We start from the raw sequence: 27217 nt of genomic DNA, 5'->3' as shown, positions 1-27217 counted from the left end.
TATAGCCATAGCCCTTTAAGGTCTGTTTGGCTGTGACCCAATTTTACAGGATTTGGGTTATTCTTGTGCACTGGCCCACAGACCAACTCAACACATTGCATATCAGGTGTTATATGACCATAAAAATATGCCCTTCCATACCATATGAATGGTCCGAGCATACACAAAGACATATGGGCCCCACAACAAAAGATTCCATTTTGTGCTTGTTGTCCAGCATCCGGCAGGTCCAACCGGCTGGCCGGTTGTCAACAGGGTAGCCTGCCGGTTGCCCTATTTGTGGCCCCCTAGCAGCCAAATCCTTTGTATTTCATAGTCCCCCAAGTGTGAGACCAATTCCATATATCTGGCTCCTTTTACTCCCCTTACTAGGCTAGTAAATTTACCAATTTCCCCCCTCCTACTGCTGTACATGTAGGTTCATAGTATGACAACCTATTACCCTTGTGCCAGCTAGGTCCTAAAAACAGGAGGTCAGCTGCTTCAAAATTCAAGGTGTTACAAGCTCCTCTCTCAGGTTCTTCCCACACCCTTCCAGCCTGCTGATCTGAGCAACTATCTTGTAGGTTTGGTTCGCAAGCTACTGGTCTTCTGCCCTTGTATTTTTTGGCCGAAGGTTGAAGACAACCTTTTTCGTAGGTTAATTTTAAAACCCTTAATTCTGGTTTTCCCCTTATGCCCTTATGAAGTCTCTTTATTTCCCATTATCCTTACTTACTTTTAGTTCCAATAGTACCCTTTTCCCTTCATTCGTTCCATTCCCCCTTGGCTTCTTATCTTGTTAGTGGAGTTCCATATTATTTATAGTCTTGCCATTCTATTTGAGACCTTGCTTAAATTACGAATCTGCCCTGGATTATTAAAGTTGAATTATTGAACATCCAAATGGGCCCATACCCATTGAGGTTCAAGCTGACAATGAGCTCCCTACCTCTGTCACTGTTTCGAATGGTGAAAATCACACTTTTGTTAAAGACGTCAGTTATGAATGGGTGCCTCCGGCCTACTCAATCTGCAATTGTTTTGGTCACAAATTGACATCATGCATGAAAGCCACAGTCGAAGTTTATACTTCCCTCCCCAATCCAATCACCTCTGGGGTAGAAGATACTTTGGTTGGACTTTCTCAGCTAGAATCTCCCTCCGAGATTTTTGTCTCAAGAACCGAGAACAGAAAAAGAAGAAACTGTAACCCTGTACTGCCGGAATCTGCTTTAGCTCTGACGGACCAGAACCTTATGCTCTTTGATCCCAAGTCGAAGGCTTTACCCGCTGGTCCATCATCAGATCTTTTGTCTGGAGGTCACAACCAATTCTCGGTTCTGGCATCTGCTGACCCTGACATGATGGATGGTAATCCCATTTGCTCCAGCGATTTTACCTTTGTGCACAATCTTCCACTTTTAGGTTCTTCGCCTCTTGAAGGACAATCAAGTCCCATTAAAGCCTCGGATGAAGCTTCCATCCCTAAATCCCCTTTACCGCCTCTACTTCCTCTCCCTGCCCTCGTAACCATTCCTTCGGTAACCGCCCCTCTGGTGTCTAATCCCTCGGCTTTGACTTCTAATAACCTTTCTCCCTTTGTCCAACCATCCCGGTCCAACCTTGAACCACCATTTGTTCTCTTAAGTCAATTTCTCCTGGTCTATTTGCTAAACCAACTTTCAAAATACCCATCGGACCACCCCTTTTACCTTAGAAACCCTTATAACCTGACCCACCCATTTAACCAACCTTCTAACCCTAGCGACCAACCTGACCTGATACTCGACTAGTCCAACCCACTACCACCGTCTCCTTTACCCGATGATGCTCTCTCTTGGGATGCTATCATTACCCGAAACTCCTCAGGCTACACATCCTCCTTCGCTACTGCCGGTTTGCCACTTCACCTGGCTCCTTCTTGTGCTTTGACTCTGAACTCCTCCCCCGGTGTCGCCTATCCTCCAGCCGACAACCCTGCTCTGACATCTTCTCTCGATGCCTCGTCTGCTGCAACTGCTTCTTCGTTCGATGCCTCATCTGCTGCGGCGATTGCTTCTTCACTTGATGCCGAGTCTGCTATTGCTGATGTTCAAGGCTTCTCCGACGATTGGAACCTTCTGCCTACTCCATCTGATGTTCAAGTCTTCTCCGACAACCAGAACCTCCAACCTGCTCCTCGTTTGGCCTTGGAAGGCCTTGATACCTCTACCTTACTTTGCTCTCTGCTAAAGACAGCCTTGGAAGGCCCCTACCGTAATCTGGATTCGACACCTGCTTTGGCTTTCTACCAAAGCTATATGATCACTTTGGCTCCTGAAGACTATGATGCCACCACCTGCGACTTGTCTCTGAAGAATTGTTCTAGCCATGGCTATTGCAACTCTACAGCTGGCTGACTATGCTACTTTAACCGGTACCCTGGACCCCAATTTGGCTATCTCTCCTGCCCAATCACCAAACCTCCATTAAGCCACCATCCATTAGCACTACCAAATCCTCCACCCAAAAGTTCAGAAAACAGAAACCCAAAGCCTCTACCATTATCACCAGATCATTAAACAACCCCAGCTCCACCCCTGTCATTGGTTACAGCCGCAGATCTCTTGCCCCACCAGGCCTCCCCACCCCCTCCACACCTTGCAGCTCTTCCAAGCGTCCGATGCCCACTCACCCCTGTTCTAAATGATCCCCTGGACCATCTGGAACGTTCGAGGTCTTAATTCCTTGGCTAAACAATCGAAAATTAGATCTTGCATTCGCTCCTCCAAGTCCAACTTCTGTTGTCTCTTTGAGACTAGGGTCTTAGAACCCATTGCCTCCCGCATTGCTTTGTCAGTTGCTCCCTCTTGGTCCTTCTTGGCTAATTATCTGCACAGTCTGAATAGAAGGATCTGGATTCTTTGTGATCCCTCCTTTCTCAACATCTCTTGCCACTCTTCCTCTGCTCAAGCTATCCACATCTCCATATCCCATCACTCCAGTCCTTTCGTTTGCTTCCTTTCCATCATTTATGCTCACAACCGTGCGTCCTTCCGTATTCCCCTTTGGGACAATCTTCTCTTCTTCTCCAACACAGTTGGTCCCAATCCTTGGGGCATTGCTAGAGACTTCAATGTCATCAGGTACAATCATGAAAAGCAGGGGGTAACCCCATTGATTCTCAGGTTGTGGACTCTTTCAATGATTGCATTGAGGATCTCAATCTTACTGACCTTAGATGGTCTGGGCCTAAGCTCACTTGGCACAACAAGAGAGCTGGTAAGCTTTGGGTGGCCTACAAGCTAGACAGGGCCCTAGCCAATGAATCCTGGCTCAACTCCTTGTCTCCTTCCCCTCTTCTCATGTCTGCTTTGAGCTTCCTGGGATCTCTGACCATAGTCCCATCTCAATCCATGTCCTCCCCTTCCGCTCCTTTGGACTGAAGCCATTCAAGTTCTTCGACATGTGGACCTCCCATCCGGATTTCCATTCTCTTGTCCATGATACATGGAAATTGCCACTTCCCTCACTCCCCATCCCCTCATATTGCTTTTGCCAACAGGCTTAATAGTGTGAAATTTGCTCTAAAGCTCTGAAACTCTTACACCTTTGGGAACATCTCCTTTCGTGTCACTTTTGGCCGAGAAAAGCTCCTCTCTATCCAAGCCAGGCACCAACATGATCTCCTCAACCCATCCCTTGCTGAGGAAGAGAAAGTCGCTACTATTGATCTTTCTCATCTCCTCGTCCAAGAAGAGAGCTTTCTCCGTCAGAAAGCCTGAATCAAATGGCTTGATTTGGGAGACTCTAACTCGGCTTATTTCCATGCTCCCTTAGAGCAAGGATTAATGCCAATTCCATCCCTATGCTCATTTCCTCCTTCGGGACCGCCTCTTTGCCCCAGATCTCATTAAGTAGCAAGCAGCCTCCCACTTTTAGAGGCTATTCAGTCCCTCCCCTACAGCCAAACCCCCATCCCCCATGACCTCCTCAATAAGTTCATCCCTAATAAGTTCATTCCTTTTCTCCAATCCATTCCCAGTGATGAGGAAATCATTTCTGCCATCCTCTCCCATAAATCCAACAAAGCCTCGGGCCCTGATGGTTTTAGTATGGGCTTCTTCTCTGCCTATTGCAGCACCATAAGAAATGACCTTATTTTTGCGGTGTGCACCTTCTTGTGTCTCATCCCCAAGAAAGAGGGATTGGCTTCCATAAATGACTTCAGGCCCATTTTTCTCTGTGATCTCCTTTACAAATTCATTGCCAAAATCCTTACTAACAGGATCCAGAAAGTCATTGACTCCCTCGTCAGCCCCAATCAGTCGGCCTTTATTGCGGGTAGAAGCATCTCTAACAACATCATCCTCTGTCCCAAGATTGTCCGCGGTTTTGACTGGAAGAACCATGCCCCTGCGGCCCTCTTTAAGATTAACATCCATAAAGCGTTTGACACCATTAGCTGGAACTTCATCTCAAATGTGTTTCTCCAGATGTCTTTCCTGCCATTTTTTGTCCACTAGATCCATGCTTGCATCTCCTCCCCTCATTTCTCCATTCTGGTAAATGGGAGTCTTGTTGGGTACTTTCCCTCGGGACGCGGCATTCGCCAAGGATGCCCCCTCTCCCCCTGCTCTTCTCCCTCTCTTTGGAGGTCTTATCTCGTTCCATTCAATCTGCTACTGACCTCCACCTCATTTCCCCCTTCCCTAAATGCAAATCCCTTCTCCTCTCCCATCTAGCTTTTGCTGACGATATCATGATCTTCTCCAAGGCCAATCATCTTTCCATCTCCTCCATCATGTCCACCCTCCAATCCTTTGAATCCTTCTCGGGACTAAGCATCAACCTCCTCAAATCCAATATCTTCATTTCTGGTGTTTCTCCTGATGTCTGTGCCACATTGTTTGAGCTTGCTGGTATCCCACTTGGTTCCCTACCAGTTAAATACCTGGGTCTTCCCCTTATTTCCTCCAGGCTTTCTGCCCACCACTGTGCCCCATGCTGGATAACCTTAGGAAAAGGCTCCAGCTCTGGAAAGACAAACTTCTCTCTTTTGTTGGCCGCCTTACCCTGATTAGATCGGTTCTCCAGTCTGTGTATTTATACTGGTCTGGTATCTTTGCCCTTCCTGCTTCTATAATTAAATCCTTTGAGGGTCTCCTTTGTTCCTTTCTTTGGAAGGGTTCTGATTCTTCTAAATTCCTAAGACCCTTATGCTGGTAGAAGGTTTGCCTTCCTCAAACTGAAGGTGGCCTTGGGATTAGGAAAATCAAAACCACCAACTCTGTTGGAATTCTCAAGCTCATCTGGAAGATTGTGTTCAAGCATAAGAGCATCTGGGTTGACTGGATATACTCTGGTGTTCTCAAGTCTAACTCCCTTTGGACTGCTCCCTCCATCTCTGATGGATCCTGGATATGGCGAAAGATTCTTGAGCTTCGGCCCCTTGCCCTCTCCACCATCTCCTTCAAGATTGGTAATGGCTAGTCCACCTCCCTCTAGAAGGATCCCTGGCATCTTGCGGGCATCCTCGCTCACATCGTCCCCCCCAGAGCCATATACTCTTCGGGTCTCTCTCCAGTTGCCTTTGTCTCTTCCATCCTTTCCCCCACTAGCTGGTCCCCTCCCATCTGTCCTCCTCCCCTTCTTAACCTGTGGTCCTCCCCTCTTCCCCCTCCCCCCTGGTCACAGAGGAAGGGCAGACAAATGCATCTGGCTCCCCTCCTCTAATGAAACCTTCACTTTCGCCTCTTCTTGGTTTTACATTCGTAGCCCCTCCCTAGTTATTCTGTGGCACAAAGTGGTTTGGTTCAAATGGCACATCCCACGCCACAGCTTTACTCTTTGGCGCTGTCTCAGGCCTTTCTCATCCACTGTCATATCCTAGCCATAGTTTTTAAGGCGCTGCTAAGGCGTCGCCTTACCGGTGCCTTGGCGCTGATGCAGTCTATAGATGGTAAGGCAGTACTCCGCCTTATGTGAAGTAGCACCTTATGGGTTTTTTTTTTTTTTTTTAAACACATTTTAAAATTACTTGATGAAGATTCCAAATATAGATTTTTTATTGGTAGGTGTATGGTTTTGTTAACACTTGAGATGTATGGGATCAGCTTTACTCCACCAAAAATAACCAAAACAAACAAAACAAAAACACGATTCATAAACAGGGTTTGAATTTTGTCAAGGGTTTTAAGAAAGGGCTTTGAGAAGGAATCAAGTAACAAGGAAGAACCACTGATCCAAGCGACCATTTTGCTCCGGCAACGGTGAGCTTGCTCCGGCAGCGGTGAGCTTCATTCTTCTTTGACAGGAGTAGAAATATAGTGGATGACCTTAAGGCTTAGGCACTCATTTTAGCATCATAGAGGTAAGTATAATAAATACTTGTATTTTTTATCTTCTTTTCTTTATATTTATAATTTTTTTTCATAATTATGTATTTATATTATATGTTAATATGTTATGATGATTGATGATTGATGAAGATGAACTTAGTTTATTCACTTTATTGATTTGTTTTCTTGATGAATATCTTACATTGGTATGAATATGAACCTTTAATATTTATTTAACATATGAGTAATAGGATTCAACTAAGATTTGAGCAAAATAGATTGGTTTTATAAAAAAAGTACACAGGAACGCTTTAGCCGATAAGGCGACGCTTTATGCCTGCCTTATCGCTAAGGCGCTCCGAAAGACCCTCATACGCCTCCGTCGCCTTACCGCCTTAAAAACTATGATCCCAGCCAATCCTACATACTGCTTGTGCCCCCTGGGTATAGAAGACATTCCTCACCTCTTCTTCTCCTGCCCTCTTTCTTCCCTCATCTGGAAAACTGTCATGTCCAAATGCTGGCCTTCAAGAAGATCCATTCTCCCTTTTGACAGAGAGTGGAATTGGATTGATATGACATTCTCTGGGTCCTCTATCTGTGATTGCATTGGTAAATTAGCCTTTGCCGCCACTATTAATCACCTTTGGATGGAATGTAACATTCGTAGATGGACTTTCAAATCCTGTTCTCCGGATAAGATTTGGAAAGCTATCTACTTTGATGTCATGTCTAAAGCTTTATTCTTTCAGACCCGTTTAGTCCCCGCCACCCCAAGAAATTCCCGCATCGTTGCTTCATAGAACCTGTAGGTTGACTTCATCCCCCCCCACTTGATAGCTTCTTGGGTTCCGGTTCCCCGGCTCTCCCTCGCCCCCCCTTTTTATTTTGATAGTCTATGTTGGTCATTGCTTGTAATTGTATTCTTCTAGTTTGCTTTCTCTGTAGGCTTCGGCCTTTGTTTTCTTTGTTGGCCATGGCCTCCCACCCCCCTTTTTCCTCCCCTTGTTTATTCTTTCTCTTGGTAATGAATTATTTATTCATCCAAAATAAAAATTGGGCCCATAAGTGATCCGATTCCGGTTTTGGAACCCAGATCCGCATCATTTGGAGTAAAAAGCTATCCCTTTTGGGCTTGGGTGCTTTGCTTAGAGAGGGCCATTAGGCCCGGTTTCCTCCTATGGTGTTCACACATAGCATATTGTCTGATCTTAGAGTAGGAGGAAAAATTCCACTACACCCACCATCCTTGGCTATTAGCTACTGAGCTCTTGCTATAGCTGTAGGGCTAGGGCCTCTTCCTAGCTCTTGCTGGCAGAGGCATCACCCATGAGGCTACTATCAACGCAGTGTGGACTCATAGCCTACTTGAGTGCATTCCATGAGCCAATCTCCCAGTTGGACTCCTTTCTTTTATCTTTTCTTGTTCTTTTCTATTGCAGTTCAAATATTCATATATGCTCGAATGTAGCCAAGATTGGTCTCTTCTTAAGTTCTGGTTTTTGTTCTTTTCCTTTTTTCCTTTCATATTATTAGATCTGTTTTTGCTGTGCACAGTATTGATGAATGCTGAAATTTTTTTAGGCTAAGGCCTGTACATCTATTTATATATATATATATATATATATTAGAAAAAGACCCTCTTAATCATATTTTAAACTGGAAACCAAATTACAAAATAAAACGATAAAAACACGTCTGACACCAATGACTTTCTGGCTCTTACAAAATTCTAGGACTTGAAATAAACTTTGCATAAACTAAGTAAATTTCTGCCTATGAACTCCAAGATTAACTCGAACTGAAATTAGAAAAGGAAATCCAAACAAAAAAAGCACCAAGAATCAGGGTTTAAAGTATTGATCCGTATCATATCATGTCGGTCATTTCGGTATCAATGGGTATCGATACGTATCGGTATCTTTAAAGGGGGGTACTATATGAAAGTGTGTAAAGTATTGGTCTGTATCATATTGATCGTATTGTATCGGTATTGGTGGGTGTGTCAATGCAATACGTGACACTGATACTTTAAACCTTGCCAAGAATTGCTTGGTCTGACTTCTAGTGGAGTTCGGAAACTAGGTACACACTGGCTAACTGTTCTGCTCTATGCTGCATAAAATCCCATGTAAAGCCTAAATTCCCCCCCCCCCTTGCTAAATTAGAGATCTAGGGAACCTGATGGAAGGAGAGAAACTTATTTGCATTTCTATGGTAAACCCATTGATTTCTCCATGATTTCTTGGTTGAAAAGACCGCAAGTTCAACAATTACATAATTTTTTGTCTTCTTTTTGTAATCAAGTTCACCCACATCATGAGCTCCTTAGTCTCTGACAACTTCATTATTTTTTTTCCTCCTGTTTGTTTTGTTACCTTTCTTTGTTTCCCCCCCTTTTGTATGGAGTCATGGATCCGTAAAAGGCCAAAAAAATTCATTGGGTCCTAAAATGGGAGAACTCTTTATTTTTAGGGAAAATGTCAAATAGAATTAAAATTTCCAGTCCCACTAGGACTGGGAGACAATCAAGACTAAATCAAAGGAACTATAGCCTGAATGTAGAACAGAGAAGAAATCTGTAAATCAGAAATTAGTAACTAAGAACTTGTGAAGAAGGTGTAAGAGCAAAGCAACTCTGCCTGGACTGGACTTCATACAATAGTCCAACAGGAAAACCTTGTGCCACCTGAATGTAGTTAGAATGTAAATATTGGAAGAGAACAAGAGAGTAAGAGAAGAGAGAAGGTTAGGGAAGAAGGTAGAAGGAGAAGAAGGAGAAGAAGAAAGATTGAGGGTAGAATGTTGTGCTAAGAGAATGATCTCTTCCACTCATATATTGCTTCACTAATATATTAAATGGAATTACATATACTTCCCTAGGGAGGTAAAAAAGGAAAAAGAAGAATTACAATATAAGGGAACAAGTAGCATAACTAGTTCCCAAATTACCCTTAGTACATAATTCTAACTCTCCCCCTCAAGCTGGAGAATAAATATCATACATTCCCAGCTTGGACAACAGAGTACTGAACTGATGATGGATGAGCTCTTTTGTGAAGATATCGGCCAGCTGATCTCCAATCCTTACAAAAGGAGTCCATATGTAGCCAGAGTCAATCTTCTCTTTGATGAAGTGTCTTTCCACCTCTGTGTTGTGTCATGTCATGTTGCACAAGGTTGTATGCTATACTTATGGTAGCCTTGTTGTCATAATAAAGTCTCATGGGTGCCTCAGTATCAAATACCAACTCTTGGACCAGCATTCTCAACCAGATGAGTTCACACACTATATGAGCCATAGCTTTGAACTCTGCCTCTGCATTAGATCGAGCCAGCACAGGTTGTTTTTTGCTCCTCCATGTGACCAGATTACCATCCACAAATGTGCACTCCTGTCAAAAACTGAACCAGCCCAATCAGCATCAGTGTAGCCTTCTATTGTTAGGTGTTTATGCCTGGCATAAAGCAATCCTTGGGGAGGACTTCAAGCACCTGAGGATGCGGTAGACAACATCAAAGTGCCCACTCTTGGGGGCATGCATAAACTGACTCACCACGCCCACTACATAAGTAATATCTGGGCGAGTCAAAGACAAGTAAATAAGCTTCCCAACTGGCCTCTGATATTTCCCTGCATCAACAAGATAAGGTCCATAGTCTTCTCCAAGTTTATAATTCTACTCAATAGGAGAACTTACAGGTTTGCAACCTAACATTCATGTTTCTTTCAGTAGGTCCAGAACAAACTTTCTTTGGCATATATTAATACCCTTTTTGGATCTAGACACTTTAATTCCTAGAAAATACTTTAGGAGCCTAGTTGTTGGGCTAAGTAGGTCTGTAGCTTAGCTATCTCAGTTTTGTCATCTTCAGTCACCACAATGTCATCAACATAGATAATTAGGGCTGTGATGGTGCCATTTCCTTATTTGGTAAACAAGGTATGATTAACTTGACTTTATGAGTATCCATTATTTAGAATAGCCTATTTGAACCTTTCAAACCATGCTTCTGGAGACTGTTTTAGACCATATAGAGCCTTTTTTAGGAGACACACCTCTTCAACTGAAGGGACCTTGAAGCCAGGATGAGTTTATATGTGCACCTCTCATAGTTGTCACGGCGACAAGGCGAACCAAGGCGGTGGAGGGTTGTCTAAGCGATTAGGCGAGAAGGCGCACGCCTTGAGGCGAACAAGGCGACCAATTGTTATATTTTATTTTCCCTATTTTCTAACATTATTTAGTAAGCTATATATACCTTGTAACATAAAAATCAAGATTAAGCAACATCAAGTCATTAAAAATCAACATTTAGCCATATTAAATCATAAAAAATTAACATTAAGTCATATTAAGTTACAAAAAAATAAAATTTTGAAAAATGCTCTGGTTCTATAATAAGTTTGATTGGTCAAATGATATTATTTTTACATGAGACTTTTTGTATCAGTTATAATATAAAACCAGCTTTCCAACAAGTCCAAGATTACTTAAATCTGAGTTGTAATGACCAAGTTATGCTCCGGTCAAACTTATTTTTAAGTGCGCGAATGCTGTTAAAATTGCCTGAATGAAGATAATTTTATGGATATTAAAACAAAAAATTATTTTACCGGACTTTTGGTTTTTAGCAATGTTTTAACATGATAGAATTTATGAAAATTTTCATAATTGAGAAAAACTCCAGCATTTAAAAGTTGAAAATCGCCCCTATAACCAAAATCCAATTTTTTTTCTTGGACTGGGTGGTTGACTTTTTATCCTTTTAGAATTTGATTTTTAAACTATTTTTATTGGATTCAAATAGGGGGTATTTGCTTATTTATGAATAATATCTTAAGTAAATGAAATAACAAATATAAAAAGTGCCAAAACACAAGGCGGCATAAATAAGTAAATGATATTTGGCATAAATAAGTGCCAAAACACAAGGCGGCATGCAGTGCAATAAAGCGACTGTCGCCTAGGCCCCAGGCAAACCGCCTGGACGCCTAGGTGACGCCTTGACAACTATGGCACTTCCTCTTCTAAATCACCACGAATGAAGGCATTCTTCACATCTGATTGATACAATGGCCAGTTTTTATTTGCTGTCAGTAATAAGAGGAACCTTATAGAATTATGTTTAGCATAAGAGAAAATTTCTCCTGATAATCAATCCCATAAACCTGGTTGTATCCTTTTTTCCATCAGCCTTCCCTTGTATCTCTCAATAGTACCATCTGATTGGTACTTGATTGTGTAACCCACCTGCATCCAACTAGAACTCTTACCCTGGGAAGATCAACTAGTTTCCAAGTACAATTTTTCTCAAGGGCCATCATTTCCTCAGTCATAGCTTGCTTCCACTTAGAGTCAGACATAGCTTCAGTGACAATTTTGGGAATAGGAACAGAGGAGAGAGCAATAGTAAAGGCAACACTTGTAGGAGAGACAAAATCATAGGAAACAAACTGGGCTGTAGGATTAGTACAGACTCTCTTTCCCTTTCTAATAGCTGTTGGAAGGTCTAACTCAGATGAAGGAGAAGGGATGTTACCTGACTGAGGAAGGTGGATCTCAAGATGTGGATTCAAAGAGGACTCTTGGCAGGTTTTCTTACTCCTTATGTACACAATATCCACTTTTCATTACCAAAACCTGAACCACCACCTGAATGATCACCAATGTCAACCATATCCACCTCTTTGTGTTTCCCAATGTCAAGCATAAAAGGGGAAATAGGAAATGGGGATAAAAATGGAATGTCATCAATAGCCTTTTCATTCCTATTGGATGCTGATGAGGAGCAAAAAAGGGGGCAGACTCAAGGAAGGTGACTTCTTTTGAAATGAGCTTTCGTTTGGAAGAAGGATGGTAGAATTTGTAACCTTTGGTAGCGGAGGAACAGCCAAGAAAGATGCATTTGAGAGCCTTGGGGTCCAGTTTGTTCGAGAAGATTCATTAATATGGACATAACAAATGCATCCAAACACTTTAGGGGGAAGAGAGAAAGAAGAAGACTGAGGAGACAAGGTGTCCAAAGGAGTTTTGGAACCAAAAAGTTTTGTTGGTAGACGTAAGGAGAGCATCAGACCAAAAGGTTTTAGGAACATACATGCCAAGAAGAAGACTCCTTCTAAACTTCCATCAAATGACGATTTTTCCTCTCAGCTGCCTCATTTTGTTGGGGGTGTGTCAACACAAGCTAGTTGATGGTTAGTGCCATTATCAGTAAAAATAATCTTGAAGGCCACCATACATATATTCCCCCCCTTTATTAGAATGAAAATTTTTAATTTTGTTGTCAAACTGAGCTCATATGGTAAAAAAATTTTAAAGGCATCATAAACATCACTCTTATGTTTTCATCAGATCAGTCCAAGTGGTATGGGAGGAATCATTGACAAATGAAACAAAGTAGTGATAACCAAATAAAATAGTAGTAGTAGAGGCCCCCCATACATCATAGTGCACAATGTGAAAAGGAACAATAGATTTATTATTATGATAGGGATAAGAGGAACGACAATGTTTTGCTAAAATACATGGTTCACAATGAAAAAAGTGGGAAGTAGAAAAAGAAGTAAATAATGAGGTAATGATTTCCTCATAACGACAAAAGAGGGATGTCCTAAACGTTGGTGCCAAAGCATTACATGATGCACGAAATTGCTATCACTACGTCCAGTCATCCACATACATAGGAATGAGGTATGGCCAAAAAGGTGATTGTGGTTCAAGTAGAGCCCTTTCTCCTCACTCCAACTGCCAATAATCTTTTTCGTCTCCAAATCCTGAAAGAGAGAATGATAAGGAAAAAATGTCACGCAACAATTTAAAGATTTTGTCATGTGACTTACAGATAAAAGATTAGTGGTAAGGTTAGGGGCATGAAGAACAGACTTAAGTAAAATGGAGGAAGTAACAAGATTGCTACCTTTACCAGAAATGAAGGAAAGAGAGCCATCAACTACCTTAACCTTATCCCTATTGGAAAAAATGGTGCAGGAATTATAATAATGGGGCGTACCAGTCATGTGGTCAGTGGCACTAGAATCAATAACCCAAGATGAAGCTGTGGAAGAAGCAAATGTGGAAACCTGCAAGGCTGAAGGTGAAGAGTTTGGCATCGTGAATGAAAAGATGTGCCCCCTAGCTATAACATTACCATATGGAATGCTATAATATCCTCCCTGGTAACGGAGTTGTGCTTTGTCTGTATGTTGGGAAGAGACCCTGTATTGTCAGTCTCAGTCTGCACACTGTGTGCTCTAGCTCCTCCTCTATGGCCACCACGTGTGCTAGGAAGAAGGCCATGAAGAACCCATCATATTTCTTTGGTGTGCCCAGATTTCCCACAATGATCACATCAGTTTCTATCTCTGTCATCTCCACGAGGTGGCCCTTGGTCTCTACCGCCACCACGCCAATCCTTTTGAGAGCTAGAAGTAAGATTTGATCGGTCAAGAGGAGGTGTAGGTTCCATGGCCACTCGCTGAGTCTCCTCACTCGTCAAATAACTACATACCTCATCAAGGGACGGAAGGAGAGATCTGCCCAGGATTTGTATCTGGATTGGCTCATACTCCGGATTCAAACCACCAAGTAAGATAAGAACACGCTCCTTTTCAAGTGTGCGGTAAACGTAGCTTCACCTTCTGGATTGGACAATTGAAGGTCCCTATAGCGATAATACTCTTCCGAGAGACCAATGGCAATGTTTTAGTACTTAGAAATGGTCATATTTCCTTGCTTCATTGTAATGACCTTTTAGAGTAGTTGATAGACCTTAGCTGAGTTTCCCACTCGGTCAAAAGTTTTGGCAACAGTCCCAAATGTGCTTCACAGTGTCTTTTCTCATAGACCTCCTTCCAATCTCAGGTTTATAAAGAATATCAGCCAAATCATAACAGTAGAGTTCTCACTCTCCCATTTTTTATTTTGGGTCATTTTGGTTAGGAGCTTGGATGGTACTTGTAGCATACCCAACTTTCCCCTACTCCGCAAGGAAAACTTCACAGAGTGAGCCCAATTTAAACAATTGATGTTGTCCAGCTTCACAATAGAGATGTAAGGATTTGGATTCTCAATAGTCATCTGAGTAGGATGAGCAGTACTCAATGCACTGGTAGAAACTTCTCTAAGTCCACTATTTTTAGACTTATCGTATAGAGAAACTTTTGAGAGTAACACAAGATGTGGAGTACACACTCAACCCAAATCTTCCTTTTCAATACTCAAAAACAAACATAGCAAGGGTAGCAAACACACAACACAAAAAAATCCAAATCAAATTCTCATTTCAAGATGAACCAATTCTCCATAACACTTTAATAGCTCAAACAATACATCTCATCAACCCAATATTGCTGGAATCCACCACAAATTGCATTTCAGATGCAAAAAAGAACAAAACAGGGGAGGGGATACCTTGAGAGAGAGCAAGTTTTGAGTTGTGACTTCACAACTCTATTCTCTATGAACTGAGGGCATACATGGGTGATAGATCTGCCTTGGGTGATCCAAAAGAGTCATAACCCACCTCCAATGGTGGTCGGATGGGAGAGAAAGAGGAATCCCAAGAAGAAGCTGGCGGTAGCCTTGTGGAACCTATTTTTTGTTGATATGAGCTCCAAACAGATCCAATATTCTGTATCTTCACATAGAATTTCTTCTCAGGTTTGCTTTGATCTTCCTTAAACTCATTTCATGAGTTCTTCATGCTTTTCACATAATGGTCTCTTCCTTGGAAACTCTTTGCAATCTAGGGTTCCAAAGAGAGAAATGGAGGTGGAAAACTTAGAGAACAACTCCCAAACCAAGATCGCAGTGCTCTGATACCAAGTTAGAATGTAAAGATCGGAAGAGAACAATAGAGTAAAGAAGAGGGAAGGTTAGGGAAGAAGGTAGAAGGAGAAGGAGAAGAAGAGAGATTGAGGGTAGAATGTTGTGTTGACAGAATGATCTCTCCCACACATATATTGCTTCACTAATATATTACATGGAATTGCATACACCTCCCTAGGGAGGTAAAAAGGGAAAAAGAAGAATTACAATATAAGGGAAAATGTGGCTTAACTGGTTCCCAAACTACTCTTAGTACATACTCTCTAACAAAGGTTTCTCAATCATTCCGGGTGGTGTGATTTTTGTGACATGCTAAATAGATTACTCTCCATTACTAGTAAGAGAGGGCAGGCGCAATGGAAAGTAAGGACTATTTAAACTTGATCCATTGACTGCTCAATCTCATTCCTTTGATGTAATAGACCTGTAGTTGGGGCATGCCCATTACAGGTACCAATGGAATTTACTTTTGCCTATTAAATGAGTCTTTGGCTAATTGTCTTAAGAGTAAAATCTAAAAATCTCTCTTTGATTTTTCTGTAAAGAAGTTCATTTTGATGAATAGCATGATGGCATGGCGTTGGAATTGTTACTATGAATTCTATGTTTTCTGTTCTGTTAATTTTCAGTTCCTTTTCACCTATCAGATGAAACACTTATCATTTTTTTTTCTGACTGCTCAGAAGGACAGGAGTTGAAGAGGTTTGGGAAATTTGGCAAGGATCCAACCGTAGAGACAAGTTTTCTGCCAGATAGGTATTGCATTTCTTTCTACCTGGTTGTGTTTTTAGTATGAACTAAAAGCTAATTACGTTTTTCCTATTTCTCTTTGAGCATGAGGTGCTGAGGATTTTCTTTCAGTGAGAGAGAAGCAGAGGAACAGGCTGAACGGGAAAGGTTGCGGAAACAGTGGCTTCATGAGCAGGAACAGATCCGAAGTAATTCTGCAATTCTAATTCCATTGAATTCTGTCATAATGCGTAAAGAATACTCTATTTGTTGAACTACTTTCTTCATGTGTTTTAGATGAGGCCCTTGAAATTACTTACAGTTACTGGGATGGAGCAGGCCATAGGCGTGTGATTCAGGTCATTAGAGAGTAAAGCCTCTCAGTATTATATTTAGTCATTGCTCGATGTTTGACTTGGCCTTCTTATCAGCATCAGTTGTCTTTTGCTGTTCAGGCACGGAAAGGTGATACCATAGGAGAGTTTCTTCGGGCTGTTCAGCAGCAACTTGCACCTGAGTTCCGTGAGATCCGGACAACCTCAGTGGAGAACTTGCTTTATGTCAAGGAAGATCTGATCATTCCCCATGTGAGTACATTTCTGAGATGATTTTTTTGCACTTACGGATTTTAACATATAATAACTAATCCTGCTTCTTTACTTTCCACGAATCTTGGAAGTTCAGCAACATAGTTTCTATGAACTGATTGTCAACAAAGCCAGGGGAAAAAGCGGTCCGGTAATGCTCTCTAAATAATCATTTATTTCTTTATTTATTTATTTTTTTGTGGGAGTGATCTCTATAATTTTTTGTAAAAGCAATAGCCCATATATAATTGCTTCTGATTTATCCTAGCTATCAGGATGATCTTAAAGCTTCTCCTAATTTTTTCTAGGGTGGGATGGACTTGCAGTGGTTCTTAGCATGTTTTTTTTTTTGTTCCAAACAGCTTTTCCACTTCGATGTTCATGAGGATGTTCGGACAATTGCTGATGCAACAATAGAGAAGGACGAGGTAAATTTCTTATTAAGTTCCTTTGATAGCTTCCTCCCTCCCCCCACCCTTTTCCTGGTGATTGCATTTAGAATGTCATTTTAAACGTGGCATGGTGTAAATATGGAACTTAAAAGTGGCTTACAATAATAGCGAAAATTGAATAGTGGGTTCAACATACCAAATGAAATACCAATTTCATATCTTCATATCAATATGATGGAAGCATGGTTGGCAAGGCGCCTAGGTGACCAAAGCGCCATATTCCAGTCCAGGCTGAGCCGCCTTGGTTGGAATAGTGGCCCATGAGCCAGCATTCAATCCCTCTCCACCCTACCCCCCACAAAAAGTAAAATCTGACCAGGAGTAGAAGGATAATCTTCACAGGTGAGGGAGGTAGATTGGGTCCATTGGGAAACATTTGGACCCTTAGTTGTGTTAAAAGAACTGTTGGGTGCATGATTCGCCATTATCTGTTTGGTAATCCTGCTCATCAGCTCATGTGTATGTGTGTTCATGCATGTGCATCACATCATTGTGCCCAAGCTTGTGCTTGGGATTTGTTGCCCGTAAAAAGTGAAGGCATAACCTACAGACCTGAGCTCAAAATCTGCCTAACCATGACAACTAAGCAGTCACCAACTTTGCTATCCCTCCCTTTTCCCTCACCATGCAAAAGAAAAGGGAAAATTTTGGAAGATAAGCTCATCTTCTTGTCTCATGTGTTAAAACAGTCCCATGCTGGAAAGGTGGTGGAGAGGCATTGGTACGAGAAGAATAAGCATATCTTCCCTGCTTCAAGATGGGAGGTTCTCTCTCTCTCTCTCTTTCTCTGTGTGTGCCTGTTTGTCAGGTTGTATATTGCACATACCTCAGTGTAGTTTATTTAAGCTTGCAGAAAAGAGTTTAATTGTTTGCACTCTGTGATGACCATGGTTTTAGTGAATACCTTGTAATGCGCATGTAATTGAACCATAGGATGTTGAAATATACTATGTACCTATGAATGGAACTACAGAAAATGCCCTTTAATATAGGGAACAGGTCATTGGTTGCAACCTCACCTATTTCTGCCACAAGGGGCTGGGTCTGATGCTGCAGTTGCATTAGTCATTAATCGCGTATGGATGTCTATTGGGCTGAAATTAAGCTTTGGGTAGTTATAGTATAGGTTGCCCTTTTATTTCCTTGGATTTCATTATAACGGGCCTAATTTATAGGCCCATAAAGTGGGGGTAAAGTTAATGCACGAAATCAATGTCTTAAGTGTTTTGAGTTAGATTAGGATACTTTAGCTTTTAAGAGTTTAATTTTGAGTGCATTTACTTGAAATCAGTATAACAGAGTGATTATGAGTCCTTTTTTGAGTCATTTAGGAGTTCTAGATGGTTTTATATATGGAATAGACCACCATCAATTGTAGATGATTTGAGTAAAGAATGTTAGTTTGTTTTAGTGAGCTTGGCATACAAGATTAGTATCCCAGACTTGATTTCTTCTTTTCAATAATCTTTTCTTCTCTTCTTCTCTATTAATTACAAGGTTAGTTCTTGCAATTCTCTTCTCCCCATTATAATTTATTATTCTGATTCTTTTCTATTTTTTGGTTCTGGTTTCTTGAATTTCTTCTTCTACTAAGAATTTTCTAAATATTCAAATCTAACCATGGGATTTCAATTCTACTTCCATATTTAGCATTTGGTTTCTGTTCTAAAGTATCCTATGTTTTAAATAGGAATTGCAACTTAAGAGTTCTTAGGACATCTAAAATTTATAATATTGCTATGAAAATATATTTGTTGTGGTTAGCCATCTAATTGTATATCCTGGATGGATTGTTGCAGATTTATGACCCAACAAGGAAATGGGAGCGTTATACCATTCATGGGGATTGATGGGAGACCCGTTTCCTTCTTGGTTTTCTTATTCTCTCTCTATATTTGTTTTCTTTTGGGTTGGGACATTGTCTACATGTTACTTAACATTAGAATATACTGCTTGATAAGTAATTTTTTTATTTTTATTGGGGGTGGGATTTTTTTTTTTTTTTTTTGGTGGGGGGTGGTGGGGAGAGAAGAAAAGAATAAGAAGCTGAATCTGTCAACTGACTTATCATTTTTTTACCATCTATAATGAGATAGTAATTCTCTGTTTTGTGCATCTGTTCTACAATCTTAAGGGGGTGTTTGAATTGCAGGATTTCATGGTTTGGATTTGAAATTTGTCCGTCAAGTCAAATTTCACGTTTGGATATGCAGTAAGGGCAAGGAAATTATTCGAATTGGAAAATTGCCAGAGCTTACATCATTTCCCCAAATCCTACTTTTAGTGATTTTGTAAAGGAATAGGAATGTGATCAGGTACATATCAACCATTACCTCAGTGAGATTGGTGTCTTTGCATCAAATATCCCTTAAGAGGATTAAAATTGAGTCAGATGATTCAGATCTAGATGGCAACATGTCTGGACTTGAATCCTTTGTAGCGTAATAGGGCGTCTGGTGTGCATTCAACGTTTATAAATGATTTGGGCTATGTCTGATTGCTTTGGACTCCGTGCCTGAGTGTTTCTGACCGTTGGATGCATGCCAACGCCAGACGTCATGTTGCACCACAAAGGAATTCAGTCCCAACATGTCCTACCTACCATCATGTCATGTTTGATTTCTTTATCTCGGACTACATCGAAAGCAAGTCAAAGAAAAATAAAGGAATGATGCAGATATCTAGAAGTGACCAGTATCATCAAAAACTTGTTTTGATTATCACCGTGACATATGGAAGGTGTATGGCAAAATATAATATGCCAAAATGAGCGTCATAGATTAAACTTAATTAGGTCATGGACCCTTAATAAGTAAGACTTCAAAATTTTAAAGGCGGAACTTCGAATGTATCACACTTTGCACCAAGGATGATTTGATATGCCACCATGTGATGATCATATCAATCGCTTGAGTGTTTCATTACGGTTAACATTTTGGTGCAATCTAGTATCATATACTTAACAACAACTGCCTAGCTTCAATTGGTGAAGCTGTGGTGTGCTACGCCCACACTTTCGAGGTCTCGGACTTCGGAACTCCTAGCCATTATCTCATATTTTTACATCCTGTTCAATGTTTTAAAATAGTCTATTCATGGAATATCATACAACAACAAATATAACCTTATCTCAACTAAATGGGGTTGGTTAAAAAAAGAACCAAGAAGCAACAAAATAAGGAAAAAAAGTGAAAAAGGGACTAAGAGAAGCAGATAAGGTAGAAACCAAATATTCATCACATTGACATCCCTTACACGGGGTCGGCTACCCGGATCTTTGTCCTCCACAAAACTCTATCCATGGTTATATTAGAATCGAGCCCCACCATATACGTCTTTTCTCATAACTTCAATAATAGTCATTTTAGGCCTACCACTACCTTTTTTGGCTCCCTCCAAATGAATCTGCTCACTCTTCCTTACTGGGGCATATATAGGTCTCCGTTGCACATGATCATACCACCTCAACTGGTTCTCGTGGAGCTTGTCTTGGATTAGTGCAACACCCAACTCGTTTCTTATACAATCATTCCTTACTCTATCTCTCCTAGTCTTGCCGCATAATCCTCTTTGCATTCTCATCTCAGTTACACTCAGCTTGGTCAAATCTCTCTTCTTAACTGTCCAACACTCCGCTCCATATGTCATAGTTGCCCTTACCACTACCCTGTAGAATTTTCTCTTAAGTTTACTAGGCATTCTTTTTGTCACATAGTACTCCTGATGCACCTCTCAATTTCATCCATCCCACTTTAATTCTGTGGGCAACATAATCCTCTATATCCCCCTCTTTGTTAAAGATGGACCCCAAGTATTTAAAACAGTCACTCTGAGGTAGCTCTTGCTACCCAAGTTTCACCACTCCTTCCATTCCTCTAGTCTAACTGAAGGGGGACATCATATACTCTGTCTTCGATCTGCTTATCTTAAAACCTCTTGATTTCAAGTTTGATCTCCATAGCTCCAGTTTAGTATTAATCCCTTCCACCGTTTCGTCTATCAAAACAATATCATCTACAAATAGCATACATCATGGAACCGGGTTTTGTAAGTTCTTGGTTAGATCATCTATTATGAGTACAAACAAATAAGGACAAAGAGCCGATCCTTGGTGTAGCCTAATAGTAATTAGGAATTCATTACTTTTACCCTCTATCGTCTTGACACTCATCACCACTTCCTCATGCATGTTCTTGATTATATTTATATAGTTATTCCCACCCCTTATCTTCTCTAAGACATTCCAAATGAGCTCCCTTAGTACTCTATCATAGGCTTTCTCTAAGTCAATGAAGACCATGTGTAGATCCTTTTTGTGGGTTCTAAAAACTTCCATAAGTCACCTAAAATAAGTGAATAGCCTCTATCGTGGATTTCCCTGGCATAAAATCAAATTGGTTCTCCGTTATCTTAGTTTTCTTCCTTAGGCGTGCTTCAATAACCTTTTCTCAAAGTTTTATAGTATGACTCATAAGTTTTATACCTTTATAGTTATTACAATTTTGAATATCTCATTTGTTTTTAAAAATCGGAACTACATTGCTTCTCCTCCACTCATCTGGCATAGTCTTAGTGTTCAAAATCTTGTTAAATAGTTTTGTTAGTCAAGACACCCCATGTCCTCCAAGGCTCTTCTACACTTCAATTGGGATCTCATCTTGTAATATCCCACTTCTTAAACCCGGTCTGATTTCGCGGTTGAACCGGTTTAACCATGCAGGAACCGAGCCAGAGGATGTTAGAGCGAGTTCCTTATGGGCTATGATGGCACGGGTGACCTTAAACACCGGCTGGCCCGACAAGTCCGAGCCAGTGCCAGAAGAGACGGGAGTGCCCAAACCGTGTACGTGCACCTACCATAAGGCTATGTACGGATAAAACAGGTATTATATCCGTATTTTAAGGTATATACGTATGCTACATCGTATGCCTGGGGTGAGGTCCGAGCCGAGGTCCGAGCCCGGTCAAAATCCCAAGTTTTGACTCTTGGATGGGTATGTCAGGTGGGTACACCCACCCACCTGAGTGACCCATCCATCACTATTCACTTAAGTAGGAATAGTATATAAAGCTTTATGGCTTCTTTTTCTTTCCATTTATTATCCCCGTACGTTTGGTGAGAAAAGTAAAGAGGAGAGAGAAAAAGAAGGGAAGAAGAAAGGAAGAGGAAGAAAGGGAGGATTTCAGTGGCGCCGAAGCTCGATCTTGCCATTCCGGTGCCGGGAGAGTAATCTTCAACTCGAGATCTACAGTTGGAGGTAAGAAAAGCTGGGTTTTATAAACATTCGCCAAACCCACGCTTTAAACCCTTGATTCGAGTATGATTTCTTAAGATCTTGTAAACACCTCTTGGAATGATGGATCTAAGGTTTAATAGATGATTTATGTGTTGATCTTGAAGGATTTGAAGAGATATTGACAAGGTAGAAGGAGCATTGTGAGTTGGAAGTGATTTGGAGGGTTTGAAGTCATTCTTGAGCAAAGAAGGTAAGATGGTTCTCCTCACTTGAATCTAACTTAAATCTAAGCTAGAACCATCCTATAGGACTCTAAAGGTGTGAGGAATGGGTGGAGAAAAGCCCCATTTGGGTCCCCAAGGAATGGAGGAAGATGAGAAGAAACTGGGGTTTTTCCGCCAAAACCGGCGGGTACAACCGGTGGGTCCCTACCCACCTGAGACACCCACCCGAGAGGACCAGGGGGTCCCTGGCCAAACCGGCGGGTAGGACCGGCGGGTCCTACCGGCGCCGGTCCCAAACCGGCGGGTTGGACCGGTGGGTGGACAACCCACCTGAGTGACCCACCCGAGTGGACAGAATGTGATTCTTAGGTCCGATTGAGCCCAAATCGGACGTGGGACCTTCTTTCGACGTTCTAAACACGATTTTGACGTCGGATTTCATTAATTTTGATTCTAAATTGGTGAAGTACTAACCCCGCTCAATTTTGTTAGGTTCACCAAAGCCTTCCCGATTCGCTCCGGATCTCACCCGTACCGAGCGGGAATCCTTGTGCGCTACAAGTAAGTGGAGAGAGGACGTTTGGCCTTGTTTCAAGGCATTTGTTTGGCATTCATATAACTATATCTAATTTAGTCATGTCATCATGAATGCGCTATATAGATTAGTCATTTCACTCATTGATGTGCATATATGCTATGTTTACTTTTCAAATGCAAATTGAATGTGATGTTATATGTTGAATGTGTACATCATGTTGCATAATGCATTGATAGACTAGATGCCGTGGTCGGCTTGGAAACGAATGCATTGGTGGCCCGTGGTATGGGACACGGAGGCACTACGCAGTCGTACTGCATATAGGAGCATGCGGTATTAGGATTCTCACCATCCCGTGCTACGACCCTTCCCAACAGGGGTTGAGGTGTTGGGTTGCCATTTGGGGGGAAGCAGGGGTCGCGGTTGTCGGACACTGTGGCGGTTAGGCATTACGCCCGGCGAGTCGTGTAGGACAGCCGGCAACCCCGGTGGTATTTCAAGAGGGCCAATCGTACTGCTTTTAAATTGCTGGAGTCAGCACTGTCATTTAATTTATTTACATTTCTGTTGAGAGCCGGTGGACGGCATTGTCTTTATTTTTCCGAGTACTCACGGTGGGCCTTCTCCAACAGCCCTATGGGCGTATCGCGGGAGGGAGTTCGCGGCTCGTACCCGGAGTATACGCGCACTGTGGTTGTAGTAGCACTAAAACCAAAGACTTAGTAATGTTGATTAGGTGTATGTGATCTAAAATGATTTGCATGGCATGTAGTGCATATGATGTGTTGTGATGTGTGGACTGTTGTGTGTGGTCCACCTCTCTACTTACTGAGCTAGTGAGCTCATTCCACGTGTACACCCCTTTTTAGATGATTTTGCAGGTCATGCATCTGAGGAGCAGGGGGTGGGTCCCACCGTCGAGTTCCCTGAGGAGGACTGGTGGACCCCTGAGGAGTTTGAGCACGGCATAGACTGCGCGTGTGAGAGCTGTGCTGCGAGACAGCAGTTCTGAGGCCGAGCTGAGCTCCAGCCTTGAGACCGAGCCGAGCTGTGTACTCTGATGATTTTGGTTAATTCTTGTATATACTTGATATTTGAACTTTATTCTTTTTGTGTATATATTATGCCTTCGGGCCCAAATATATATATTTATTGTATTACCAATTGGGTATCAAGTATATGGGAATTATTTACAGGTAAAACTTAGTCTTCCGCTGATATGATGAATTGATGTTAGTGTGTGTATGCTGTGGTGGAATACAGTATCTGATGATCCTGGCAGGTTTGGGTTAACCGGTGTTAACTCGGTCACCGCTCCGGTTCAGGGTGAACGGGGTGTGACAAACGGTGGTATCAGAGCGTGATGCTCTGCTCCGCTCACAGCATACCATTAGAATCCCGTAGATTCTATAATAGGAAAATGGGGTTGGGCAAATATAAAAGCTTTAAAGATTAAAAGTCAAAGAAAGGAAGTATAAAAAATTGAGTTATATTATAAGTTGCATTCATGGCATGCGTGAGTGTAGATAAAAGGTAATTAGGTTGGTACTATAACCTATAAAGTGCTATTTCGACGAAATTTCGGCAGCATAACGGCGTAAAGTGGGATTTCCAAAAATTTTACACAAAACCTGATAAACAACAGATAATAATATAACAAAGAGCATAGATAGAAAGATCACATCACCACAAAACCACACAGGAATTCCACATATGAAAACATTATAATAGTCCAATATCCAAAGATGTTTCATTCCATAAATGAAATTCAAGTTACATCGCAATTACAAGGAATGAGAATAAAGAAAGGTACAATGTCTACAAAAAAAGAGAAAAAAAAAATGGATAAATAGCTGGGCGGCCAAGCTAAGCCTCACTGGTCGTCATCATCGTCGTCGATGATCACCACGTTCGCTGGAGGCCTGGAGTTAAAGTCGAAGCGGTGATCGTAATAATCTAACCTCGTGTTCACCAATCGTACCTCCCTCCTAAGCCGGCCATAATCTGCTGAGATGGCGGTGGCCCTGGTATCCAAGTCCTGACCCAACCTACGGAAGGAATCCTCCAAGGTGATCTGCCGGGAGGCAATCTCGTCCAGCCGCCTCAGTATCTGGATCTGGCCATCCTGCAAGGCCCGCATGGAGGCTGTCCTGTCCTCATAGTCGTAGTCACCACTCCCAGGTGGTGGGGCTCCATATGGTGGGGCTGTAGCTCTGGAAGAACTAGGGCCCGTACCTCTCGATGCCTGAGGCACCTCCTCAGGGATACTGCCGCCCATCAGATCCGCCTCCTCGTCCTGAGGAACGTAGTCCTCGTCCTCCTCACTGGACTCCTCCTCCATGAGGACATCCTCTACAGGGGCAGCCCTCCTACCCCTACCTCTCCGAGCTCCCGATCTGGGAGGTGAATCCATGAGGGTGTGGAGACCCATCTTCAAGAGGTTGCTCCGATCAAACCTATCGGCCGGAGTCTTCCCCTCCTCTCCGCTCAGATCCACCCTGAAGAACTCGAAGATCCTGGTGAGGATCCTGCCGTAGGGGAATCCTCCGTCCTCTGGGTGGGAAGCATGGTGCTCCATCGCTCTGAGGATGATATAGGGAAGGCACAAGTGCTCTCTGCCTCCCTCTGCGGCCGTAAAAATACAAAAGGCAATGAAAGCCGTCATGAAACCTACCTGGTTCCGATGACCTCCCCTGGGGAGCAGGTTGAACTGGATCAACCGGGCGAAGAGACGGACCTCAGGGAAGAAAGATGTCTCGGACTCCGGGCGACTGCTGCTGCCGCAGATGGTCTCGTAGATGAAGTCCGGTGTCTCCATGCTCATGAACGGTCCCTGAGGTCTACTCCTGGGGGGACTGTAGTATCGGTGTCCCGCCGCCGATATGCCCAGAATGCTGGCCAGGGTGTCTACCGTCAGCTGGATATCCACTCCCCTCACCAGGCTGCTGACAGTGAGTTCCCCGTACTGATATGACACCTCGAGGTTGCAATAAAACCGACGGACGAGCTGATCGTAGCACGGTCGGTCTACCTGAAGAATAGTGTCCCAGCCCAATGCTGAGAACCTCTCCTGAAGCTGGGCCTTGTGGAAGTCCTCGACTACCACGGTCTTTTCCATCAATACTGGCCCCTTCAGGAATATAGGCCATTTGGCTGCGGCCTCGGCACTAGTGAAGTGCTCCTCATCGTAGTCTGAAGGGTCAGACTGAACAGGTACAGGTCTCCCTGTGCGATGAGCTGAAGTGTTGGTCTCCGCACTTTTCCGCTTAGAAGCGGTGGTCTTGCGTCGAACACCAGAGGAAGAGGGTCCTCTGCCGGTGCGTGAAGACATCCTGACAATAAGTAAAGAAAGTTGGGTTAGTACAGTAAGAAAAGACAGCAGCATTAAAGAAGGGGAAATCCAAAACCCAATTTCTGCAAGACGGGAACGGTAACGATATAGAAATGATAGAAAGCTTATAACATGAGACATGGTAGATGATGACGCATGGAAACGTGTAAAATGACAGCAAAGGACAGCAAAAGCAATAGGCATGAATGAAATGGGGAAATTCAAGTCCCTTGTGCAAATTGGAATAGAATGGAGTGAAAGCTTGAAACCCTAGGTCTAGAATGAAATGCCATAGTAATGGGATGATGGAATTGCAAGAATATACCCCAAATGGACTATGGAATTCCATGAGTGCAAGTGTGGATGAAAATCAAGGAAACCAATGCCAAAATAGGGATTTCATGGAAATACATGAGGATTTTAAGCATAATGGATGATCCAATGAAATCTAACTCATATCTAGCGTAAAACAAGTGAAATGCATTACATAGAAGACATCAATTTGAGAAAGACAGTAAGGATTGAAGAAACCCCAAATTTGAGAACCTAGGGCATCAATTTGGGTTTTTCTCCAAATAAAGAGTGATGAATCCTATAAACTACAAATGAGCACAGTGGAATCATCACAAACACATGATAAGACTATTCTATGGTGAAAAATAGAGAAAGAAAGCCTAAAAAGTAAATCCTATTCAAGTAATTCACCCAATTTGAAATTCTGGAAAAAGGAGAAGAAGAAGAACTTACTTGGATGAAGACGAGTTGACTCTTCACTAGAGCGCCGTGTGGATGAGTGGAATCGCGAGTAGGAGCGCTGGGTAACCTCCCAAAATCGTCCAAGAGGAAAAGGGGGTAAGAGAAGGGAGAAGGTGAGAGTGACAGCCAAAACAGGGCTTTTCTGGCCCTGTTCGTATTTTAACCTCGGGTAAGACCGGCGGGTCAGACCGGCGGGTCCCTACCCGCCGGTGACACCCGCCGGTTTG

The 27217-nt window shown here is 42.4% G+C and overlaps 1 protein-coding gene across 6 annotated transcripts in view; it reads left to right on the top strand.

Annotated features, from left to right (window-relative positions):
• Positions 1–19019, top strand: part of LOC122078887 (protein XAP5 CIRCADIAN TIMEKEEPER-like) — a 61369-nt gene extending 42350 nt beyond the window's left edge. For 4 of the 6 annotated variants that reach the window (XM_042645106.1, XM_042645078.1, XM_042645114.1 and 1 more), the window contains 8 exons: positions 15820–15892; positions 15998–16074; positions 16163–16224; positions 16321–16452; positions 16550–16603; positions 16815–16880; positions 17594–17668; positions 18704–19019. In XM_042645106.1, the coding sequence (XP_042501040.1) occupies positions 15820–15892; positions 15998–16074; positions 16163–16224; positions 16321–16452; positions 16550–16603; positions 16815–16880; positions 17594–17668; positions 18704–18754 (590 nt within the window). In that variant the 3' untranslated portion in view covers positions 18755–19019. The remainder of the gene's footprint in view (positions 1–15819; positions 15893–15997; positions 16075–16162; positions 16225–16320; positions 16453–16549; positions 16604–16814; positions 16881–17593; positions 17669–18703) is intronic. The other 2 variants (XM_042645093.1, XM_042645100.1) reach the window with 2 other exon arrangements.
• Positions 19020–27217: the final 8198 nt, after the last annotated feature.

The sequence above is a fragment of the Macadamia integrifolia genome, chromosome 1 (genome assembly GCF_013358625.1).
Source record: "Macadamia integrifolia cultivar HAES 741 chromosome 1, SCU_Mint_v3, whole genome shotgun sequence".
NCBI lineage: Eukaryota > Viridiplantae > Streptophyta > Magnoliopsida > Proteales > Proteaceae > Macadamia > Macadamia integrifolia.
This window is presented reverse-complemented; position numbering and strand designations above follow the sequence as displayed.